General features: G+C 42.2%; 5 protein-coding genes and 1 long non-coding RNA gene across 8 annotated transcripts; 4 read left to right on the forward strand and 2 right to left on the reverse strand.

Annotated features, from left to right (window-relative positions):
- The first annotated feature begins 2,651 nt into the window (after positions 1-2,651).
- Positions 2,652-4,365, forward strand: LOC136195805 (uncharacterized). 2 transcript variants are annotated; one of them, XR_010671952.1, is made up of 7 exons: positions 2,652-2,744; positions 2,796-2,907; positions 2,964-3,027; positions 3,077-3,180; positions 3,228-3,346; positions 3,397-3,594; positions 3,650-4,365. It is a non-coding gene; the product is annotated as an uncharacterized lncRNA (long non-coding RNA). The 2 variants fall into 2 exon arrangements; XR_010671951.1 differs by having other exon boundaries at positions 2,655-2,907.
- A 1,059-nt stretch (positions 4,366-5,424) lies between these two features.
- Positions 5,425-7,998, forward strand: LOC136195955 (uncharacterized protein in vnfD 5'region-like). Its single transcript, XM_065985436.1, has 5 exons — positions 5,425-5,563; positions 5,634-5,772; positions 5,840-5,913; positions 6,016-6,392; positions 6,452-7,998. The coding sequence occupies exons 2-5, from the start codon at positions 5,645-5,647 to the stop codon at positions 7,859-7,861; spliced, it is 1,989 nt and encodes a 662-aa protein (XP_065841508.1). The 5' UTR covers positions 5,425-5,563; positions 5,634-5,644; the 3' UTR covers positions 7,862-7,998.
- A 206-nt stretch (positions 7,999-8,204) lies between these two features.
- On the reverse strand, positions 8,205-12,654 carry LOC136196158 (talin-like). 2 transcript variants are annotated; one of them, XM_065985659.1, is made up of 13 exons: positions 12,527-12,654; positions 11,561-11,872; positions 11,426-11,498; positions 11,326-11,360; positions 11,199-11,271; positions 11,099-11,133; positions 10,216-10,341; positions 9,863-10,165; positions 9,458-9,562; positions 9,051-9,407; positions 8,944-9,003; positions 8,711-8,893; positions 8,205-8,652 (listed from the first exon to the last, which is right to left on the reverse strand). In XM_065985659.1, the coding sequence occupies exons 5-13, from the start codon at positions 11,212-11,214 to the stop codon at positions 8,416-8,418; spliced, it is 1,422 nt and encodes a 473-aa protein (XP_065841731.1). In that variant the 5' UTR covers positions 11,215-11,271; positions 11,326-11,360; positions 11,426-11,498; positions 11,561-11,872; positions 12,527-12,654; the 3' UTR covers positions 8,205-8,415. The 2 variants fall into 2 exon arrangements, with proteins under 2 accessions (XP_065841731.1, XP_065841732.1); XM_065985660.1 differs by having other exon boundaries at positions 10,216-11,044.
- Positions 12,655-12,703: 49 nt separating this feature from the next.
- On the forward strand, positions 12,704-16,918 carry LOC136196157 (lysosome membrane protein 2-like). Its single transcript, XM_065985658.1, has 11 exons — positions 12,704-12,941; positions 12,998-13,155; positions 13,215-14,064; positions 14,115-14,188; positions 14,238-14,289; positions 14,349-14,451; positions 14,496-15,919; positions 15,978-16,196; positions 16,268-16,435; positions 16,490-16,616; positions 16,666-16,918. Exons 1-7 carry the CDS (start codon positions 12,750-12,752, stop codon positions 14,609-14,611), a joined length of 1,545 nt encoding a protein of 514 aa, XP_065841730.1. The 5' UTR covers positions 12,704-12,749; the 3' UTR covers positions 14,612-15,919; positions 15,978-16,196; positions 16,268-16,435; positions 16,490-16,616; positions 16,666-16,918.
- Positions 16,625-17,255, reverse strand: LOC136196162 (U6 snRNA-associated Sm-like protein LSm7). The gene is made up of 4 exons (XM_065985665.1): positions 17,229-17,255; positions 17,081-17,171; positions 16,950-17,021; positions 16,625-16,891 (listed from the first exon to the last, which is right to left on the reverse strand). Exons 1-4 carry the CDS (start codon positions 17,235-17,237, stop codon positions 16,749-16,751), a joined length of 315 nt encoding a protein of 104 aa, XP_065841737.1. The 5' UTR covers positions 17,238-17,255; the 3' UTR covers positions 16,625-16,748.
- On the forward strand, positions 17,242-18,118 carry LOC136196160 (chromatin target of PRMT1 protein-like). Its single transcript, XM_065985662.1, has 2 exons — positions 17,242-17,495; positions 17,550-18,118. Exons 1-2 carry the CDS (start codon positions 17,401-17,403, stop codon positions 18,055-18,057), a joined length of 603 nt encoding a protein of 200 aa, XP_065841734.1. The 5' UTR covers positions 17,242-17,400; the 3' UTR covers positions 18,058-18,118.
- The last annotated feature ends 10 nt before the right edge of the window (positions 18,119-18,128 follow it).

Consider the following 18,128-nt stretch of genomic DNA (forward strand, 5'->3'; position numbering starts at 1 on the left):
AACCCTAACCCTAACCCTAACCCTAACCCTAACCCTAACCCTAACCCTAACCCTAACCCTAACCCTAACCCTAACCCTAACCCTAACCCTAACCCTAACCCTAACCCTAACCCTAACCCTAACCCTAACCCTAACCCTAACCCTAACCCTAACCCTAACCCTAACCCTAACCCTAACCCTAACCCTAACCCTAACCCTAACCCTAACCCTAACCCTAACCCTAACCCTAACCCTAACCCTAACCCTAACCCTAACCCTAACCCTAACCCTAACCCTAACCCTAACCCTAACCCTAACCCTAACCCTAACCCTAACCCTAACCCTAACCCTAACCCTAACCCTAACCCTAACCCTAACCCTAACCCTAACCCTAACCCTAACCCTAACCCTAACCCTAACCCTAACCCTAACCCTAACCCTAACCCTAACCCTAACCCTAACCCTAACCCTAACCCTAACCCTAACCCTAACCCTAACCCTAACCCTAACCCTAACCCTAACCCTAACCCTAACCCTAACCCTAACCCTAACCCTAACCCTAACCCTAACCCTAACCCTAACCCTAACCCTAACCCTAACCCTAACCCTAACCCTAACCCTAACCCTAACCCTAACCCTAACCCTAACCCTAAACCCTAACCCTAACCCTAACCCTAACCCTGACCCAGTCACCCAAGTGGGTACATCTTTTAACCCTAACCCTAACCCTAACCCTAAGTCAAATATTTTCTACAGAAGATATAGGTCTATTCAATAGCTCTTTTCATTCTCTTTCCAACGGTGTATCACTTGTCATTAACTTTTTCAAATCAAAGAATTTGTACAGAAGATATAGGTCCATTCGAAAGCTCTTTGAAAGCTCTATCTAACGGTGTATCATATGACCCAGTCACCCAAGTGGGTACATCTTTTAACCCTAACCCTAACCCTAACCCTAACCCTAACCCTAACCCTAACCCTAACCCTAACCCTAACCCTAACCCTAACCCTAACCCTAACCCTAACCCTAACCCTAACCCTAACCCTAACCCTAACCCTAAGACTTTAAATACCTAACATCAACCAACCACTTTGTGACTTCACTTTTAGAGAAACCACTTTTGGCTAACAACTACAATATAAATTTTTAAATCACTTATAACTAAAAGGGTTTACAAGCAATTTCTTTAAAAACGGCCACTCACCCAAAAAAAATCACCCAAAAAAAGTAACTTTACAAAAACCTTGATAACTTCTTTATACTAAATAATTTGCACAGCAAATATATGATCAATCGAAAGCTTATTAAATTTCCTTTTAAATGATGCTATGCATGACGTCATACGTTCAATATTTAAGGAGTTATTAAGGGTCACCCAAGTGGGTACACCTTTAACCCTAACCCTAACCCAATTTCTTTAAAAACGGCCACTCACCCAAAAAAAATCACCCAAAAAAAGTGACTTTACAAAAACCTTGATAACTTCTTTATACTAAATAATTTGCACAGCAAATATAGGATCAATCAAAAGCTTATTAAATTTCCTTTTAAATGATGCTATGCATGACGTCATACGTTCAATATTTAAGGAGTTATTAAGGGTCACCCAAGTGGGTACACCTTTTAACCCTAACCCTAACCCTAACCCTAACCCTAACCCTAACCCTAAGCTAATTTGGGTTTAGCTGGGCTGAGCTGGGCTAATTTGGGCCTAGCTGGGCTAAGCTGGGCTTAGCTAGGCTGAGCTAGGCGTGATTTATGCATGCGTTTTTGATGTAGGCGGCGCTTGCTTTTTGGTAAATGTGGTGACGATAAGTGCAATCAGCCGCCACAGGCACCCACGTTTTTCTTACTTTTTGGGAGTGCTTGTTTACCTATATAAACATAAAAGGTTCTTAAAATTGCGATTTTTTAAGTTTTTAATTTTTTATAGGTTGTTGTTTAAAAGTAACAAATAAGGACATTTTGATTGTTGTAGGTTTTGTTTGCTCAATTGTTTTCTGTAATGTTTCATTTTGCGCAATTCTCCTGTTCCTTTTTTGATTTTTTGGCGTTTATTTTTTGCTTATGAAGGCGAAAGCTGCTGAAAGAAAGTGTTTTATTTCGAAGCGAATGAAAGCGTGAGCGCGGTTTAGGTTTTTGCGGCGTTTTGAGGACCTGTGGTATAAAATCGATTTTTCTCGATTGTTTTTGCGCTTTTTCTGCTCACTGCGATCTTTGCCGTCATTTTTTGGTCGGTTTCGCGCCGCGAGTTGTGGTTTCGAAGCGCGATTTGGGCGTAGAAACGGTTCCTTTGTCACTTATTTCTTGCGAGGGGCCTCACCTACGTGAGCGATATTCGCGTTTTCGCGAAGGGAGCAGTTTTTCTGGTGCGAAAGGTAATTTTAGCGCCGTGCTATGACCTCGATGGTGTTTTTAGTCCGCGCGGAGTACCTAGGCGAGGAGAGCGATCGCGTCCCTTTGGGTGTTTTCTCACCTTCGTCGCTGTTTCCGGCGCTGCGAAATAGGCCGTTTAGCTTCGTTTCTTCATCGTTCTTCATATAGCAGCGAAGATCCCAACGAGGGGCCTCATCTCCTTTCGAGTACCCCATTGGGGGCCCCACTTGCTTAAGGTGCTAGCGCGCTGCGTTCTTCGTCTTCGTTTCGACATCTTCTTTCCGCTTTGGCTCCGTTTATCGCTGCGCGTGATCACCTAATAGCACTGCGCGTGCTCATCGATAAAAGCGAAGACGGCGAGGTTTTCTCCTTACGTTCTCAACGGCGGGTACGAAGAATGACTCGTCCGGACGTTTTCGTTACTCAGCGATCGATGTAGAACGATTTTCGGCGTTTCGAGCGACGATTTCGCTCTTTTCGCGATCGACAAGCGCCTCATGCAGCGAAGGATTTCGCATTCGTTCTCGTTACGTGCCGAAGATTTACACGCTGTAAGCCAGAATTTATCGATAAAGGTGCCAATTCGACTTGTTTGTGTGCAATTTAGGACTGATTCGACGATTTTCGGCTTCTGCGTTCGTTAGACAAGCGCTTTGCATGACGACTTTCTGGTAAGAACGGGCCACTCGCTCCATCACCAAGTTAATCGGACGTGTCTAGATACCCATCATGAATGGATGAGTTTGCCGTGCCGTTGCTCAGATGCTTTCGACGATTCTCTATTACATGCGATCGATTATTTTTACAAGGAGTGTACAGTGAAGGTAATCACTGACACTTATTCCATTTGTATTCATTGATTTTTTGGCAGAAAAAGGTGCTATCAGTATCTACAGTTTTGATACCGTTTGATCATACGAAGGAGAAGTAAATTTTCGAGCTGGAGGAACGGTGGCAGCAAATCTGCTTCAGTCTCTTCTAGACAATAAAGTAATTATAGATTCAAAGAGAAATATTTGACATTGATTATATGTGTGTAGATTTAAAAATGAAGTGGATGTAGAAGAAGAACCGTTGAGCGCCGCCAGACCAATAGTTCTCATCAAATACGTCTACTCAGCAGCTGCTCAATGAGACTTATCGCCGATCCGCTGCCCCCCTGATCCGGCCTTTGAGACGATTGTCTACCTCAAGTTCACTATTACAGGCGTTTGTCTTACTATGTACGAACAATGATGGTATTCACTGACACTTGTATTTGTAATGGTTATTTATCAAATAATTTATTGGCAGCCAATATGCTGCCATCTTTGTGAAAGAGAAGTATTTCGATCACAAGGTCTGAGGAACAGAAGGGACAATCTGTTCATTTATGCGGCGGGGAGTGGGCTATTACAACGGAGGGAACGAGTTCCTGGAGACTGGAGGTAATTTGTTAGAGAGGCTCCATTGAAAGTGTATCGAAGGAAAGAGCCTATAGGAATAGTGTATGAAAGGAGAGAACCTATAGGAATAGTGTATGAAAGGAGAGAACCTATAGGAATAGTGTATGGAAGGAGAGAGCCTATGGAAATAGTGTATGGAAGGAGAGACCGTATAAGAATAGGGTATGGAAGGAACGAGCCTATAGGGGAATAGTGTTTGGAAGGATGTATGGATGCATGCATGTAACGGCCATGCGAAAACGTTGTTCATTTTGCACGGAAATGCTTTTCAAACCATTCATGCACTATTTCACATTGTAATTACTACGAAACCTTGATTTTTAATATATGTTTATGACGTCGGCATTGTAATCCACTTCAGTCAGGTCGAAGTGGCTGTAGTTACGACAGTCGTTCTAACGCACTATAGCAACTATCGCTGCATAGCTAACCCTCTCCTTCTCTATCTCTGGCACTATAAAGTCATCCAGGGATGCCGCGATAGCTCAGAATATATAGAATATAAAGAATAAAAGGAAAAAATAGAAGGAATAGAATAAATAAAGAAAATAGAATAAAATGAAAAAATGGAAGGAATAGAATAAATAAATAAAAAAGAATAAAATGATAAAATGAAAGGAATAAAATAAATAAATAAAAAGAATAAAAGGAAAAAATAGAAGGAATAGAATAAATTACCAAAAAAATTAAAATGAAAAAATGGAAGGAATAGAATAAATAAATGAAAAGAATAAAATGAAAAAATGGAAGAAATAGAATTAATAAAGAAAAAATGGAAGGAATAGAATTAATAAAGAAAAAATGGAAGGAATAAAATAAATAAATGAAATAGAAAAGGTAAAAATAGAAGAAATAGAATAAATAAATAAAATAGAATAAAAGGAAAAAATGGAAGGAATAGAATAAATTAATAAAAAAGAATAAAAGGAAAAAATGAAAGCAATAGAATTAATAAAGAAAAAATGGAAGGAATAAAATAAATAAATAAAAAGGATAAAATGAAAAAATGGAAGGAATAGAATAAATAAATAAAAGAATAAAATGAAAAAATGGAAGGAATAGAATTAATAAAGAAGAAATGGAAGGAATAAACTGAATAAATAAAATAGAATAAAAGGAAAAAATAGAAGGAATAGAATAAATAAATAAAAAAGAATGAAAGAAAAAAATTAGGAATAGAATAAATAAAAGGAAAAATGTAGGAATAGTATTAATTAATTAACAAAGAAAAAATGGAAGGATTAAAATAAATTAATGAAATAGAATGAAAGGAAAAAATAGAAGGATGGAAGTTAATAAATCAACTAGAATAAAAGGAAAAAATGAAAAAATAGAATAAATAAATAAATAAAATAGATAAAAGGAAAAATGTAGGAATAGAATAAAGAAAGAAAGAAAATAAAGAAGAAAATGGAAGGAATAGAATAAATAAATAAAATAGAATGAGAAAAAAAATAGAAGGAATAGAATTAATAAATAAAATAGAATAAAAGGAAAAACGCTTTATAAGATCTCTACTCTATAGTGCGCTAGACTGGCGTAACAATAGCCTCAGAGGTGCAGTTACGACTGTCGTAACAATAGCCACTGCAGCTCTGTTTCGTCGACGTCATCGCTATATATAGCTATACTTGTGACTTGTGACGAAAGAGCCTCAAAGAGGTCCCGTGACGCCAGTCGAAGGTCGATCTACGCGTTTCGCCTTTCGGTAGCTTCTTTTCGGACTTTCCGTACGCTGTACAACGCTCGCGAACGATCTTGCGTAAGCTTTCCTTTCGAATCGCACGATTGGGGGCCCTCATGATTTTTTCTCTTCCTTCTTCTTTCGCCAGTCGACTTGAAAATGATCCGTCAGTTAGTGCGACATATGCGGCAGTGGAGAAGTGTTGCGGGGGCCCGACGTTTGCTCTCTTGTGGTGCAGCTCGCCCCGATATGCCGCCAAAAGCGTCTTTTGGTTCGCGCACGTGTCCGTGAGTTGATCTGTACTCACTCTTTCTTTCTTTCCGACTGACATCTACAATTTTTTCCTCTCTTTAGGATGTCGTTTCGAGGAAAAGCTCGCTCCCCTATGTCATTGCCTCTCTCCTCCATTGCCTTCCATTTGACTCCAGGTGAGATATCTAGTATACTAATTTAGGAAGGCGCGGCAGCATACATTATCCTAATTAAATGCTCCATAGAAATCAATATAATAATGTTATTTATATTATTAGAAATGCAATCGACTCGGCAGCAGAAGAAATATTTCTCCTCTGTTTCCAATGGCGACGATGAAAGAACAATATTCAAGGGGTGTCGGTTTCCTAACGAAGGCTGCATCTACGTTGATAAAACGCCTTTGATCAAACGTCTCGTCAAAACGACCAAGCCTGGTTGTGGATTCTTTGTGAATCGACCTCGTCGCTTTGGAAAGAGTCTTCTTGTGAACACCTTGGAAGAATATTTCAAAGGAAACAAGGAAGCGTTTAAAGGAACGGCAATTTACAATGATCCGGAGGTGACGTGGGATAAATGGCCCGTTATAAAGTTGGATATGAGTGAGGTTGGTGGGACTACGATTGAGAAGGTCGAGTCATCTTTAGTCGAGTTGGTGAGAATCTTTTGAATGATGCAATGCATGCTAATAGATATCGGTTTTACTTTATTTAGTTGCTTGACGTTGCTGATCATAAGGGGGTTGAGATTTCTACTCCCGGATATCCGCCCAATCCTATTTCAATGATCCGCAGATTATTTCAGAAAACTTGTGCTAAGGAAGGAAAAGAGCTTGTCGTTCTCGTTGATGAGTATGATTCACCAATTGTCGCCAATTGGGATGACGTGGAGTTGGCAACAGCGTGCCAAAAATTACTGTCAAGCTTCTACAGACAGTTGAAAGCGTCCCATCGTATCATCCGGTTCCGCTTTATGACCGGAATCTCGTATTTGGCAAAACTGAGTATTCATTCTGGCTTGAATGACCTAGAAGATATTGACAATAACCCTGATCTTGGCGCAATTCTTGGATTCACTCGAGAAGAAGTGACATCGACGTATTCTCCTGAAATTAAGGTTATTGCCAAAGAGCTGAATATGAAAGAGGTGGAATTGATGGATGAAATCACGCAATATTACGATGGATACAATTGGGGTCGTAAGAATCTCCCTGCCACTCAAGTCTATCATCCACATTCAATCAACGAGTTTTTGACTCAGAAAGAATTTGGCTTTTATGACTCGACGGGTTGGCCTACGCTACTGAGTCGTGTTGTCGATTCTGTTGATTTCGTTCGTTTCTCTGAATTACTGAGCGGAGAAGTGCCGAGGAGATCAAGGACGCGTGACAGTCTTTTATCTTTGCAGAACCCCACTGATAGCCAAATGCGGCTTCTACTGTGGGAGCTTGGTATTCTTCGGCGTCGGCTTACTTCCGAGAACGAATCAGGCGTTGCTTTCACAAATGAAAGTGTGCGGCAGCACTTTACTGAAGATGTTCTCTTCGATTTGTATGGTGATAACGCTACTGCCGCTAAACTGAGAGAAATGCGGATCGCCCTGGTAAAGGGAGATATTCCTACATTTGCAGAGACGTTTGCCACTGTGGTGGAGGGCATTCCTGCTCATGCTACGAAATCGAAAGACAAAGAGGGTGAAGCAATGCGAGAAAAGGAAGGATTCTATCACTCAATATACTTTGCTGTTATAAATGTTGTTGGGCCAAATTCGTCTTATATAGGATCTGAAGAGTATCTTGAAGGAGGATTTAGAGCGGACGTGGTCCTCATTTCACCACACTTCGCAATGATATTTGAATTCAAAGTGAATCCCAAAAGTATCGACGAAGGACTTAAGCAAATAAAGAATCGAAACTACATTGAAAAATACGGAAAGTATTTAGAAAAGAGAATGAACCAGGCGAAGAATATTGAGCAAAGAAAGAAGTGGGAAAAGAGATTGGAGACATGGAAATCCCTTCCCAAATGGGGAATTGGAATCAACGTCATCGTCAACAAGAAGGAAAAAACGGTAACCGAGACAACCTCAATAGCCGAGAAATTCCCCTTGTCATCTGATCTCTAGTTTGTGAACCGTCCTTGTTCTGTGTTAGTTAATGTATGGTGTGATGAGTTAGGTGTCAAATGACGTCAGACAGAAAGAGAGTATGTCAGTAGATTAGCCAGGTCTTGATTTTTGTCAATAAAAATTTGTGCCACGTGTTTCATGTTTGAAGCATACTCTTGCGCTCAGCTCTTGCGCTCCCACTGCTCCCACGTATATATGACTGTTCCAAGTTCCCGGATTAGATGACCATCGCCCCCATTTTCCAAATCTTGCAAAATGGGGGCGGTGGTCGTCTTATCCGGGCATTTATGGCGCATTATCTTACCTTCTACAGGAATTATTAGAAAAATTTGAAAGCTGGTTAGCTTACAAAAATGAAAGCACAATTGCGTTCATTCCATCTAGTTTCGAACAACAGACAAAAACACAAGAAGAATAAGAAAAAAACTGAGTGTCATCACCCCCTCCCCCCGTCCTAACCTAAGCAAAATCCCATTCAGCAGCAACAGCCAACAGAGCGTAAACAAAGAAAACAACAAAAAAAAACCCTGAGTACTGATCACTTTAATAGCTTAGTCCCCTTCTTCCTGTTGGTATTTATTGCGACGGATTCTCTTCAATTGCTTCATTGCCTCTTCCACTTCACGCCGCTTGCGCAAAATTTGCTCCTGAGCCTCGATTTCTTGCCGCATACCGCCAATCTTTCCCTTACTAATAGCAAATCCTTCCTCATCCTCCTCTTGTTCGTCCGATCGCGCCGCCGCTTTCACAAAGTTCTCCGACGCTTTTTTAACCGCAAAACCGGCCGCCTATACACACACCCCAAATAATAATAAATCCAGCCCCCCTTAGGGGATTTTCCCTCACGTGTAAGCGTCTTGAATTTTCGCTGTCGGCATCAGCTTTGACTCTGCATGCGACGAGAAGCTGAGCCGTCGACGAGGCGACAGCCTTCGCCGAAGCAATCAGCTTCTCCGTATTGCTCACTCCTTGCACAGCGGAATTGGCCGCTTCGCATAGAGACTGCGTAGCAGCTGCAACAAGACGAGCCTAAAGAAAACAACCCTCGAATTTTAATGAGGAATACTAAGTGTGCGTACCGCTGAGACAAGACCTTCGGCCCATTGGCTATCATCGGAACCAGGAACGCCAGGACGAAGCTAAAACTCAATTAAATTAATATAAAGATGCTAGTTTCTTCTCTTACTCTTCCTTGAGCGACTAATTCTCGTTGTGCCGCCGTCGCCGATTTGATGAGAGCGCCTGTCGCTGAGGCGATGGCGCGCGCCGCTTCCAGGATCTGCTCATCGAAACTCAACGTCTCATCGGCTTCGTGTTTCTTCTCGCGCGGTTTTAGAAGGGCTAGTTTCTTCGCCGCCGCTTCGATCGACGCCGCAGCGTTGAGCAATTCATTCTCGGCGATGATGTTGGGATCGGTCGGATCGACCCAATCGTTTCCTTTGAGAACTTCCGCTGATTGGACGACTTCGCTCACGCACGATGCTACTTCTTTTGAATAGACGGTCAGCTTCTGTTTCTTATCGTGAGAAGGCTTCAGGAGAATCTGAAACGAAAGATAACTCGTCCAATTTTAATTTTAAATATTTTTATTACCGAGTGAACGAGTTCGAGAAGAGAACGGAATGCAGTTGTGCATTCTTTTGCCGCTGTAATCGATCGATGTCCACTTTCAACTGCTTCAGCTTTGGCTGCAGCCGCCTAAAAGACACGATATAAGACTTATGAAATTCTATCTCATATCTAAAAAGGCCTCTGTTGTCGCACGTAACAGTGGTTTCCTGGTTCTCTCGTCTTAAACTTAGGCGATCGTTTGTGCGCATCAAAACGTAGGCGATCGTTTTTGCGCATCAAAACGTTTTGCAATTTTTAGTGTATGGGTGGAAAAATAAGGCGCATGAGTCGGCCACAGACGAGTACAGTATGCGTCAAGAAGCTCACTGACCCACGTGGACAGAACCCTGAACTATCTATCTGTCTATCTATCTCTCGCTTTCTCACCTTTGTTGTCAGTAGCATATCAATAATTGCCTTTCGACCGAGATTCGCCGCCGCAGTGACGTCGTCTTGACGACCGGAATTTCCCGCAGCGACCGCTTTCGCCGTCGCTATAGTGACACCCTTACTGACACGTATGACGTCTTCTGGTGCAGCATCGCGAGTCGGTTCATTATCCGATGTGAGTTCTTCAAGTTGAGCGGAGATTGCGTCGATCGCCGACTCGAGAGCGCGAACGCCGTGAGCCGCTTCGTCTTCGGCCGTCTTGACGGTTTTAAGAAGGGACGAAACATTCGCAACCATCGTCTAATTGTCAGATAATAAAATGAAATTTAAACTAACTTTTAAAACTGTACCTTGGCGCATGATCGAAGATGTTCCATAGCCGGATCTTGAACGCTTTTTCCAAAAGCGTTCTTCGTCGCCGTGATCAGAAACCCAAGTGATGACGCAACATCACGCACAGCATTCAACAAAAGAACCTAAACAAAGGAAAGGTCTTAATTAAACAGCGGCTAAAACTAAGAGACTACAGACGAGAAAGGCTCAGAGGCTGAAGAAGGGCCTAGCTCAAACAAAAGAGACTACAAAAAGACCCAGCAGGGAACCTGAAACTCAGAGACTTCAAACTAACCTAGCCTCAACTAAAAATCCAAGTTTTAAAACGCAGAGACGTTAAACCGTTGGACGATCAAACGTCAGACGTTCAAACGAATAATCGAGGCCTTCATCGACAGTCGATGAAGACTTCGATCATTATATAGAGAGTCGACGAAGTATCAATCTCTCTATAGGGGATGAAAACGCAGAAGAACTGTGTGCAGAGACTTCAAACTAACCTAGCCTCAACTAAAAATCCAAGTTTAAAACGCTGAGACGTTACGCCGTTGGACGATTGAACGTTGGGACGTTCGCAATTTCGAACGTTCAAACGCCTAATTGAGGCCTTCATCGACTCTCTATAAAACATCGAGAGTCGATGAAGTCTCAATCTCTCTATAGGGGATGAAAACGCAGAAGAAAAAGGGAGAGGGAACTGCGTGCAGGAGGATCTAACTAGGAATTCAGAGAACTAAACAAGGGACAGTGGCTTTATTCTTGACTAGAGTAGAAATAGTGTGGGGTGTCTATATATCTGAGCTTCTTGATCGTCTGACGTAAGCGCGGCGACGAGTCCGGGCATACCTATAGAGAAATCTAAGGTAAATAATACGGCCGGAAATTTGAAGATAGGTTCACCTTGTTAGGAAACTTCCAGGGCGCCGATTGTCCTTCTAAATAGGAGGAAAAGATGTTAGGGAATCGTTGAAAAACGATCTCTACTATCTACGTTACTTACCTTGGGGGGCTGGCATTGACGAAAGTCAATGTTGGCAACGATCCCTGGGGAGTGACGACGAGTCCGGGCATACCTAGAGAGAAATCCAAGGTAAACAATACGGCCGGAAATTTGAAGATAGGTTCACCTTGTTAGGAAACTTCCAGGGCGCCGATTGTCCTTCTAAATAGGAGGATAAGATGTTAGGGAATCGTTGAAAAACGATCTCTACTATCTACGTTACTTACCTTGGGGGGCTGGCATCGACGAAAGTCAACGTTGGCGACGATCCCTAGGGAGTGACGACGAGTCCGGGCATACCTATAGAGAAATCTAAGGTAAATAATACGGGCGGGAGAAAAAAATGTGTAAGAAAACGTTACACTCATTCCAACGACCCGCGTCCAATTTCGCCAAAAAAAAGTCCAATCCTGAAAAGGAGAAAGACAAATAAAAGGGACTACCCTTCTACGACGACACTGACGGACCAATGGTCTAGTTGACGTATCCTATCTGAAAAGAAAGGAACAAGACAAAGCCAAACACCATACGAAAAGTAAGGTGTCCATCCACTTATCTGACAGCCATCCGAAAGAAAAAAAGAGGAGAGAGATTGTCCCCCCTTTCGGACGGGCAGAGCACTCCGGACGGACTGGTTGGTCATTGGCCGGTCTCTCAAATGCAAAGACGATTTCCTATGCAAGAGAATAGGTTGTAGGGCTCTGGGGACGTTAATGGCAGGAAGGGACCGAGTTTGTGCTCTCCTAACCCGAGACCACTCACCCTAACTCCTAACTCCTCACCCCAACACTAACAATAACCCTAACCCTAAATTGCCTGATTTGGCGCGATTCTCCTGTTTTATTTTTGGTTTCTTGGCGTTTTGAGTGTCGTTGGCAAGCGTTCGCGTCTCAAGGAAAGCGTTTTACTTCGAAGCGAATGGAGGCGTTTGCGCGGTTTAGCTCGTAAAGCGTTTAAAGAGATTTTGAGAGATAAATGCGTTTTCTGGTTTGCTTTTACGCTTTTGCGCGTTACGCGTGGCTTGGCTACCCGTTTTTATTCGTTTAATTGCGGCGCGACGTGTTTTCGAAGCGCGATTTCGCCGTAGGAAAGTTGTATTTTTCGACGATTTCTCGCGAGGGGCCTCACCGCTCGTGCGTGTCTTTCGAGATAGGCTCTTTTTCGTGTGAAAACGGGTTAGTTTCTGCCACACGAAGACGTTTGCGGTGTTTATGGAGCGAGCGAAGTACGTACGCAGGACAGCGACGCCTTTATGGGGCGTTTTTGTGTTTCGCGACGCGGGAGGGGCTTTTTCGAAGCGATTGCTTTTGTGTACGGCCTTTTTATACCTTTAGTGTTGTTGCCGTTGCAGCGGAATAGGCCATAGAGCTTCGAATGTCGAGTTTTCGAGATGATCCCAACGAGGGGCCTCACTTCCGTTTGTGTACCCCATTTCGACGACGACGCTTTTTCCTAGCGCGCGTTTTTCGGTTTTCGGCTTTCTTTTCTCGTCGCTTTTGCGATTTTAGTGACTGCGCGTGCTCGCACGATAGTTGCTCACGTGAGTTGGCGATGTCGTCGCAGAAGAGCGGCTATTCTTCGATAAACGACGAAGATAGAGACACGTCGACTTGTTGCCCGAAGCGTCGATGGTCTTCCGTGCGAAAAGGTGTCGTTATCGGATCGATTGGTCTCGTCTTGTCGCTCGTTTTCGTTGGCGCTTATTTTGGCGTGAACGCTTTCGTCCAATGGCAATTGAACAACGTAAATCGATTAGAAATCCTTCTTTTTTACCGTCGATCAGAGTCTTGTAACGGTAGGAAGACGTTTTGACGAATGGAAGTGCATTGGAAGAGCAGTGGGCGTCTCCTACGACTCCCGTTTACACCAATTTCTATTTTTTTGATTTACAAAATGCCGATGATGTGTCGAAAGGTGCAAAACCTCGTTTCGTCGAAAGGGGTCCCTATGCTTATAGGTACACTAACAGTAGGAGGATGTACTCATGATGTATGATTTGTATTGTTTGTTTATTAGAGAGTATAAGGAGAAAGTGAATGTCTCTTGGTCAAAGGATAAAAGCATTGTGAGTTATTTGGAAAAAGATTACTTTGTTTCTGATGCAAACCGATCGTCTGGTGACGTCGCTAAAGACCAAGTGACAACAATCAATGTCATTAAAATGATTTTGCTTGTCATTTTATCGAAAGAGTCAAAATGGAAACAAGAAATATTGAATGAAGCAATTAAACTGATTCCCAAAGAATCATTTTTCACCACTCAAAGTGTCTACGATTTCCTTTGGGGACGTACGGATTCAAATTTGAAATTTCTTCATCGTTTTGACAAGAATATTCCAACAAAATTTGCCTTTCAAACAAACGTGACAACTCCAGATCCACGTAATTCATCGTCTGTTCGTACAGGAGTTGTCAATAGAAAAGATATTGGTGAATATGTGACGTATCAAGGAATGTCTATATTACCTTTTTGGGATGGTGATGAAGCAAATGAAATCAAGGGTACAGAAGGCTATTTCTTTGGACCAAACCTTTCTAAGGATCGTCCAGTCTACGTCTTTGTTGATCAATTATTTCGAACTGGATATTTCAATTTTACATCATATCAAGATTTGAATGGAATTGAATTGTATCGCTATTCAATTCCCAATTTTGAATTGGCAAGTGCAAAACGAAATCCGGCGAATAAAGTTTTTTATTCGTTTGGACCGGATGGAATAGCCAATCTTACGACAGTCGTTCCTCTCAATGCTCCCGTATACGTATCAAAACCACATTTTTTGGACAGTGACATTGGATTACTTCACAATGTCACGGGACTTGTACCCAATCGAGAGAAGCACGACTCCTATATGGACATAGAACCTGTAAGTAGTACCAGTAGGTCATATACTATCTAATCTTCTCATGTTTATAGTTATCTGGAGCTATGCTTAGAGCAGCAAAGCGACTTCAAATGAATGTGAAAATCGATCAAAATGAGCATCTAAGGTGCCAGGGATTTAGACGATTTCATTAGTTGATTGATGCTTTTACATAGTGACTTGAAGAACATTCGTTCTATGTATTTTCCCTTGTTTTGGGCTGAAGAGGTTGAGAGCAGCATACTCTCTCTATACATCATTAGATAAATAATCAATTCTTTATCTAGATTGCTGTTGCCTCAGATAATACAACAGATGAATTGAAGGCAAAACTCTTTACTCCTCTCAAAATTGCCTATGGAGTCGTTTTCTCTGGTCTTGCAGTCTCAGGTATGTCTCATGTATTTATTTAATTGTCAACTAATCCTACGTAGGATTCTTGTGCGTCGCTGGATATTCAACTGCAATTGTCTACTTTATTAAAAAACGAAAAAAAGCTAATAAAATGAAGGAAAGACTCGTCATCGACGCGCTTGATGACGAAACCTGACTGATACTGATAACATACGGGCTGTCTAGTTGCGTAGTCCTCAATGTAGTCGTGGGCGGTGGTCAATTTTTTATTTATTTGTCATTGCCACTATTAAACGGCTAAACCGAAAATGTTTTCTGTCTAATAACAGTTCTATCAACTGATTTTTAGCGTAAAAAAGAGAAAACATTTTTTCGATAGAAATGGGGCCCCATTAGGAACCAAGCCGCGAAAATTTTACTTTTTTAAAAGCTGAGGCAGCGTTTAAAACATTTTTGTGCATTAGATAGGACATATTTTGACTGAGTCCCAGCGTAAAAGAAGCGAAAAATATTTTAGATGAAAATGAGGCCCCATTAGGAACCGGGCCGCGAAAATATTACTCTTTTAAAGGCTGAGGAAGCGTTGAAAACATTTTGGCCTTTAGATAGGATATCTTTCGACTGATTGCCAGCGTTAAATAATCAAAAAATTTTTAGATGAAAATGAGGCCCCATTAGAAACCGGGCCGCGAAAATTTTACTTTTTTAAAGCTTAAGGCAGCGTTGAAAACATTCTTTTGCGTCAGACAGGAGATCGTTCGACTGATTCCCAGCTTAAAATAAGCAAAAATGTTTTAGATGAAAATGAGGCCCCATTAGAAACCGGGCCGCGAAAATTTTGCTTTTTTGAAGGCTACGGAAGCGTTGAAAACATTTTCTGCCCTGAGAGAAGACATGATTCGACTGATTCCCAGCGTAAAACAAAAAAAAATTTTAATGAAAATAAGGCCCCATTAGGAACCGGGCCGCGAAAATTTTTGCTCTTTTGAAAGCTAAGGAAGCGTTGAAAACGTTTTTCTGCTACAGATAAGAGCTCTATCGACTGATTCCCAGCGTAAAACAAGAAAAAAAATTTCAGATGAAAATGAGGCCCCATTAGGAACCGGGCCGCGAAAACTTTGCTTATTTGAAGGCTAGGGAAGCATTGGAAACATTTTTCTGTATCAAATAAGAGCTCTATTGACCTATTCCAAGCGGAAAATAAGCGAATTTTTTTAGATAAAAATGAGGCTCCATTAGGAACCGGACCACGATTTTTAGATATAGTGGGCGGTGGTCAAGGTGATGACGAATTGTACGGGCTTTCTAAATACGTAGTTTTGCGGAAGTAGAAGAGAACGTGGCGAATGCGTGCGATTTTCCTCAGCTCCTTATCGTTTTTCCTTTCTCTTTCTATTTCCGCGACCTTCTTCGCCTCCGGCCACGAAACCTGCTCTTGCTCTGACAAGAGAAAAGTGGAAATCGACTTGAAAAGCTTCGAAAAGACGGGCTCTGGCTCGAAATCGTAAGAAGACGAATCCTATCTCACTTTTATAGTGCCTAATTCTCAGCGAAACCCTTAGATACTACGTAGCGTCGGCGGAGGATGTCACGTGGTTATACAATCCTTGCGGTGTTATTGACGAAGCTTCGTGTCAGCAAACGTCTCTATGTCGTCGTCTAGCCAATTCGTCCGTTTCGACGTTTACCTCTATTGAGAATAAAAATTGCGCTTTTCTGTCTCTCTTTGGTGGAACACCTCTTACTGCAGCAATTCTCTATGTCAACACCAATGGCAAAAAGTAGGTTACAGCTCTCTCTACTTCATAGTGTTTACTACTACTATTCATCTCCTTCTCCTTCTTTATTACAGAGACAACGACGACGTCTACGTTGTTCCTTATTGCAGTGGTGGACAGTCATCCTCTGATTCATCACCATCAATGGAAGTCACTCAATGGAATGGACACTCAGTCTTGTTACTATGTAGCGTCAAATCAAGTCATCATCAACTATCTATTGGATCAATTCTTCTCATTGTGTACGCGTAAAAGAGATACAAACGATGATGGCATTAATTATCAATATACTCTAGTTCATTCTCTTTACTTGCTGTCTACATATTTGGAGGTATGATCTATTTGAAAGTTCAACGAGGAGCAACTGGAAAAGAACTCTTACCCAATTATGATTTTTGGTTATCAGTTCCTGGATTGATTAAGGTACACAGTTAAGAGACATTGAATGTTTATTTTTTCTCTCTCTCTTTAGGATGGAATCTTATTTCTATTGCTCGCTATCATGTGTAAACGACACAATGAAGGCTACAGTTCAATTTAAATGTCTTCTAAAAATCACGAAGTTTCTTGTTGCAAAAATGGATTAGCAATTTGTTCCATTGAATCAGCTGGACACAGAGCAATAACAGTTGGACCACGACACACAATTAATCCCAATGATCGCGTTTCATCGCTCAATCGAGACAAATCCTCGCTATCTATAATTATCAGAAAAAAAACAATAATTTCCCGCATTGCGCGTGCGCACTTTTTTACCTCGCAAATATTCGGTCGCGTCATCTAGAACTAAATTGATGAGTGGGTCGAATCCCTTTAGGATACCAGAAACTAATAACACAGGAGAGGTTCGAACGATTTCGAAGAAGATATCGCGATTTTTAACGAACCTTCGCGTCCTCCGAGAAATTTTACGCGAACGACTTTGTCTACGAACTTCGTAAATTCCAGAATCGTTTCCTTTTTCTTTTTATCGCCAAACTAAGATAAAACGATCGTTAGAGGAGTAAACAGACGGGCTGTAGCCCGGCGACAAACCTGCGCCATGTCGAATTCTTATACGGGAAATCAAATCTCCTAGCAGTCGTTCAACTCCAGCGAATCCGTCTGTAACGAAGAAATCGTACATTGTTCTCCCTTCTTCGACGATTCGACGTCTTTTTAAAAGTCAGTAGAAGAGATCCGACCGTATTTTGAAGAAGAAAAAGACATGAATCGGCGAGTAACGTCGGGCGATCAACAATCGATGGCTCCAACGGGTCGACTCGTACTCAAAACGAAAACGTCGATGACGCTAAACGATCGGTAAGCAACGTAGATTGGAAAAAAGTGGTGGAAAGAATTGGATTTCGACGTCAGATTCAATCGCGTCGCTCAAGTTCGCGCCAAACAACGCCAGGAAGTGCGCGAATCGGCGCAAAAAGCTCGTTTTGCCGCTCAAACTAGTCGAAGACCAGGTTTAACATTTACTCCGTCTCGCGGTGGACGGGCAAGTGGACGATCGAGAGGAGTTTTACGTGGCAGCGGTCGTGGAATCGTTGGAGGGGGGCGGGGACGTGCAACGTTACGCGGGCGTGGGCGTGGTCGCAGTCAGTCATTGGGACCGGGAAGAGGAGGAGGAGGAAGAGGCAGATCATCTTCATTTATTCGTGGAGGAACACGAGGAGGTAGAGGAGGAAGAGGAGCACGTGGAGGAGCACGTGGAGGAAGAGGAACGACGACAAAAGGGAGAATATCTAGTCGTGGTGGGCGTGGTAGAGGCAGGGGGCGTGGTCGTGGAAATGACGTTTCCAGGGAGACTTTAGACGCTGAACTTGAAACCTATATGGCTGCAGGAGATGGCGATGAAGAAATGACTGAAGCTTAACTAACGTTGTACTGTAGTCTTGTAATTTGTAAGGAAAGAAAAATCGCCTTCTCTCTTCTTAGCGCACTTTA

This window comes from Oscarella lobularis, chromosome 15, assembly GCF_947507565.1.
Source record: "Oscarella lobularis chromosome 15, ooOscLobu1.1, whole genome shotgun sequence".
NCBI lineage: Eukaryota > Metazoa > Porifera > Homoscleromorpha > Homosclerophorida > Oscarellidae > Oscarella > Oscarella lobularis.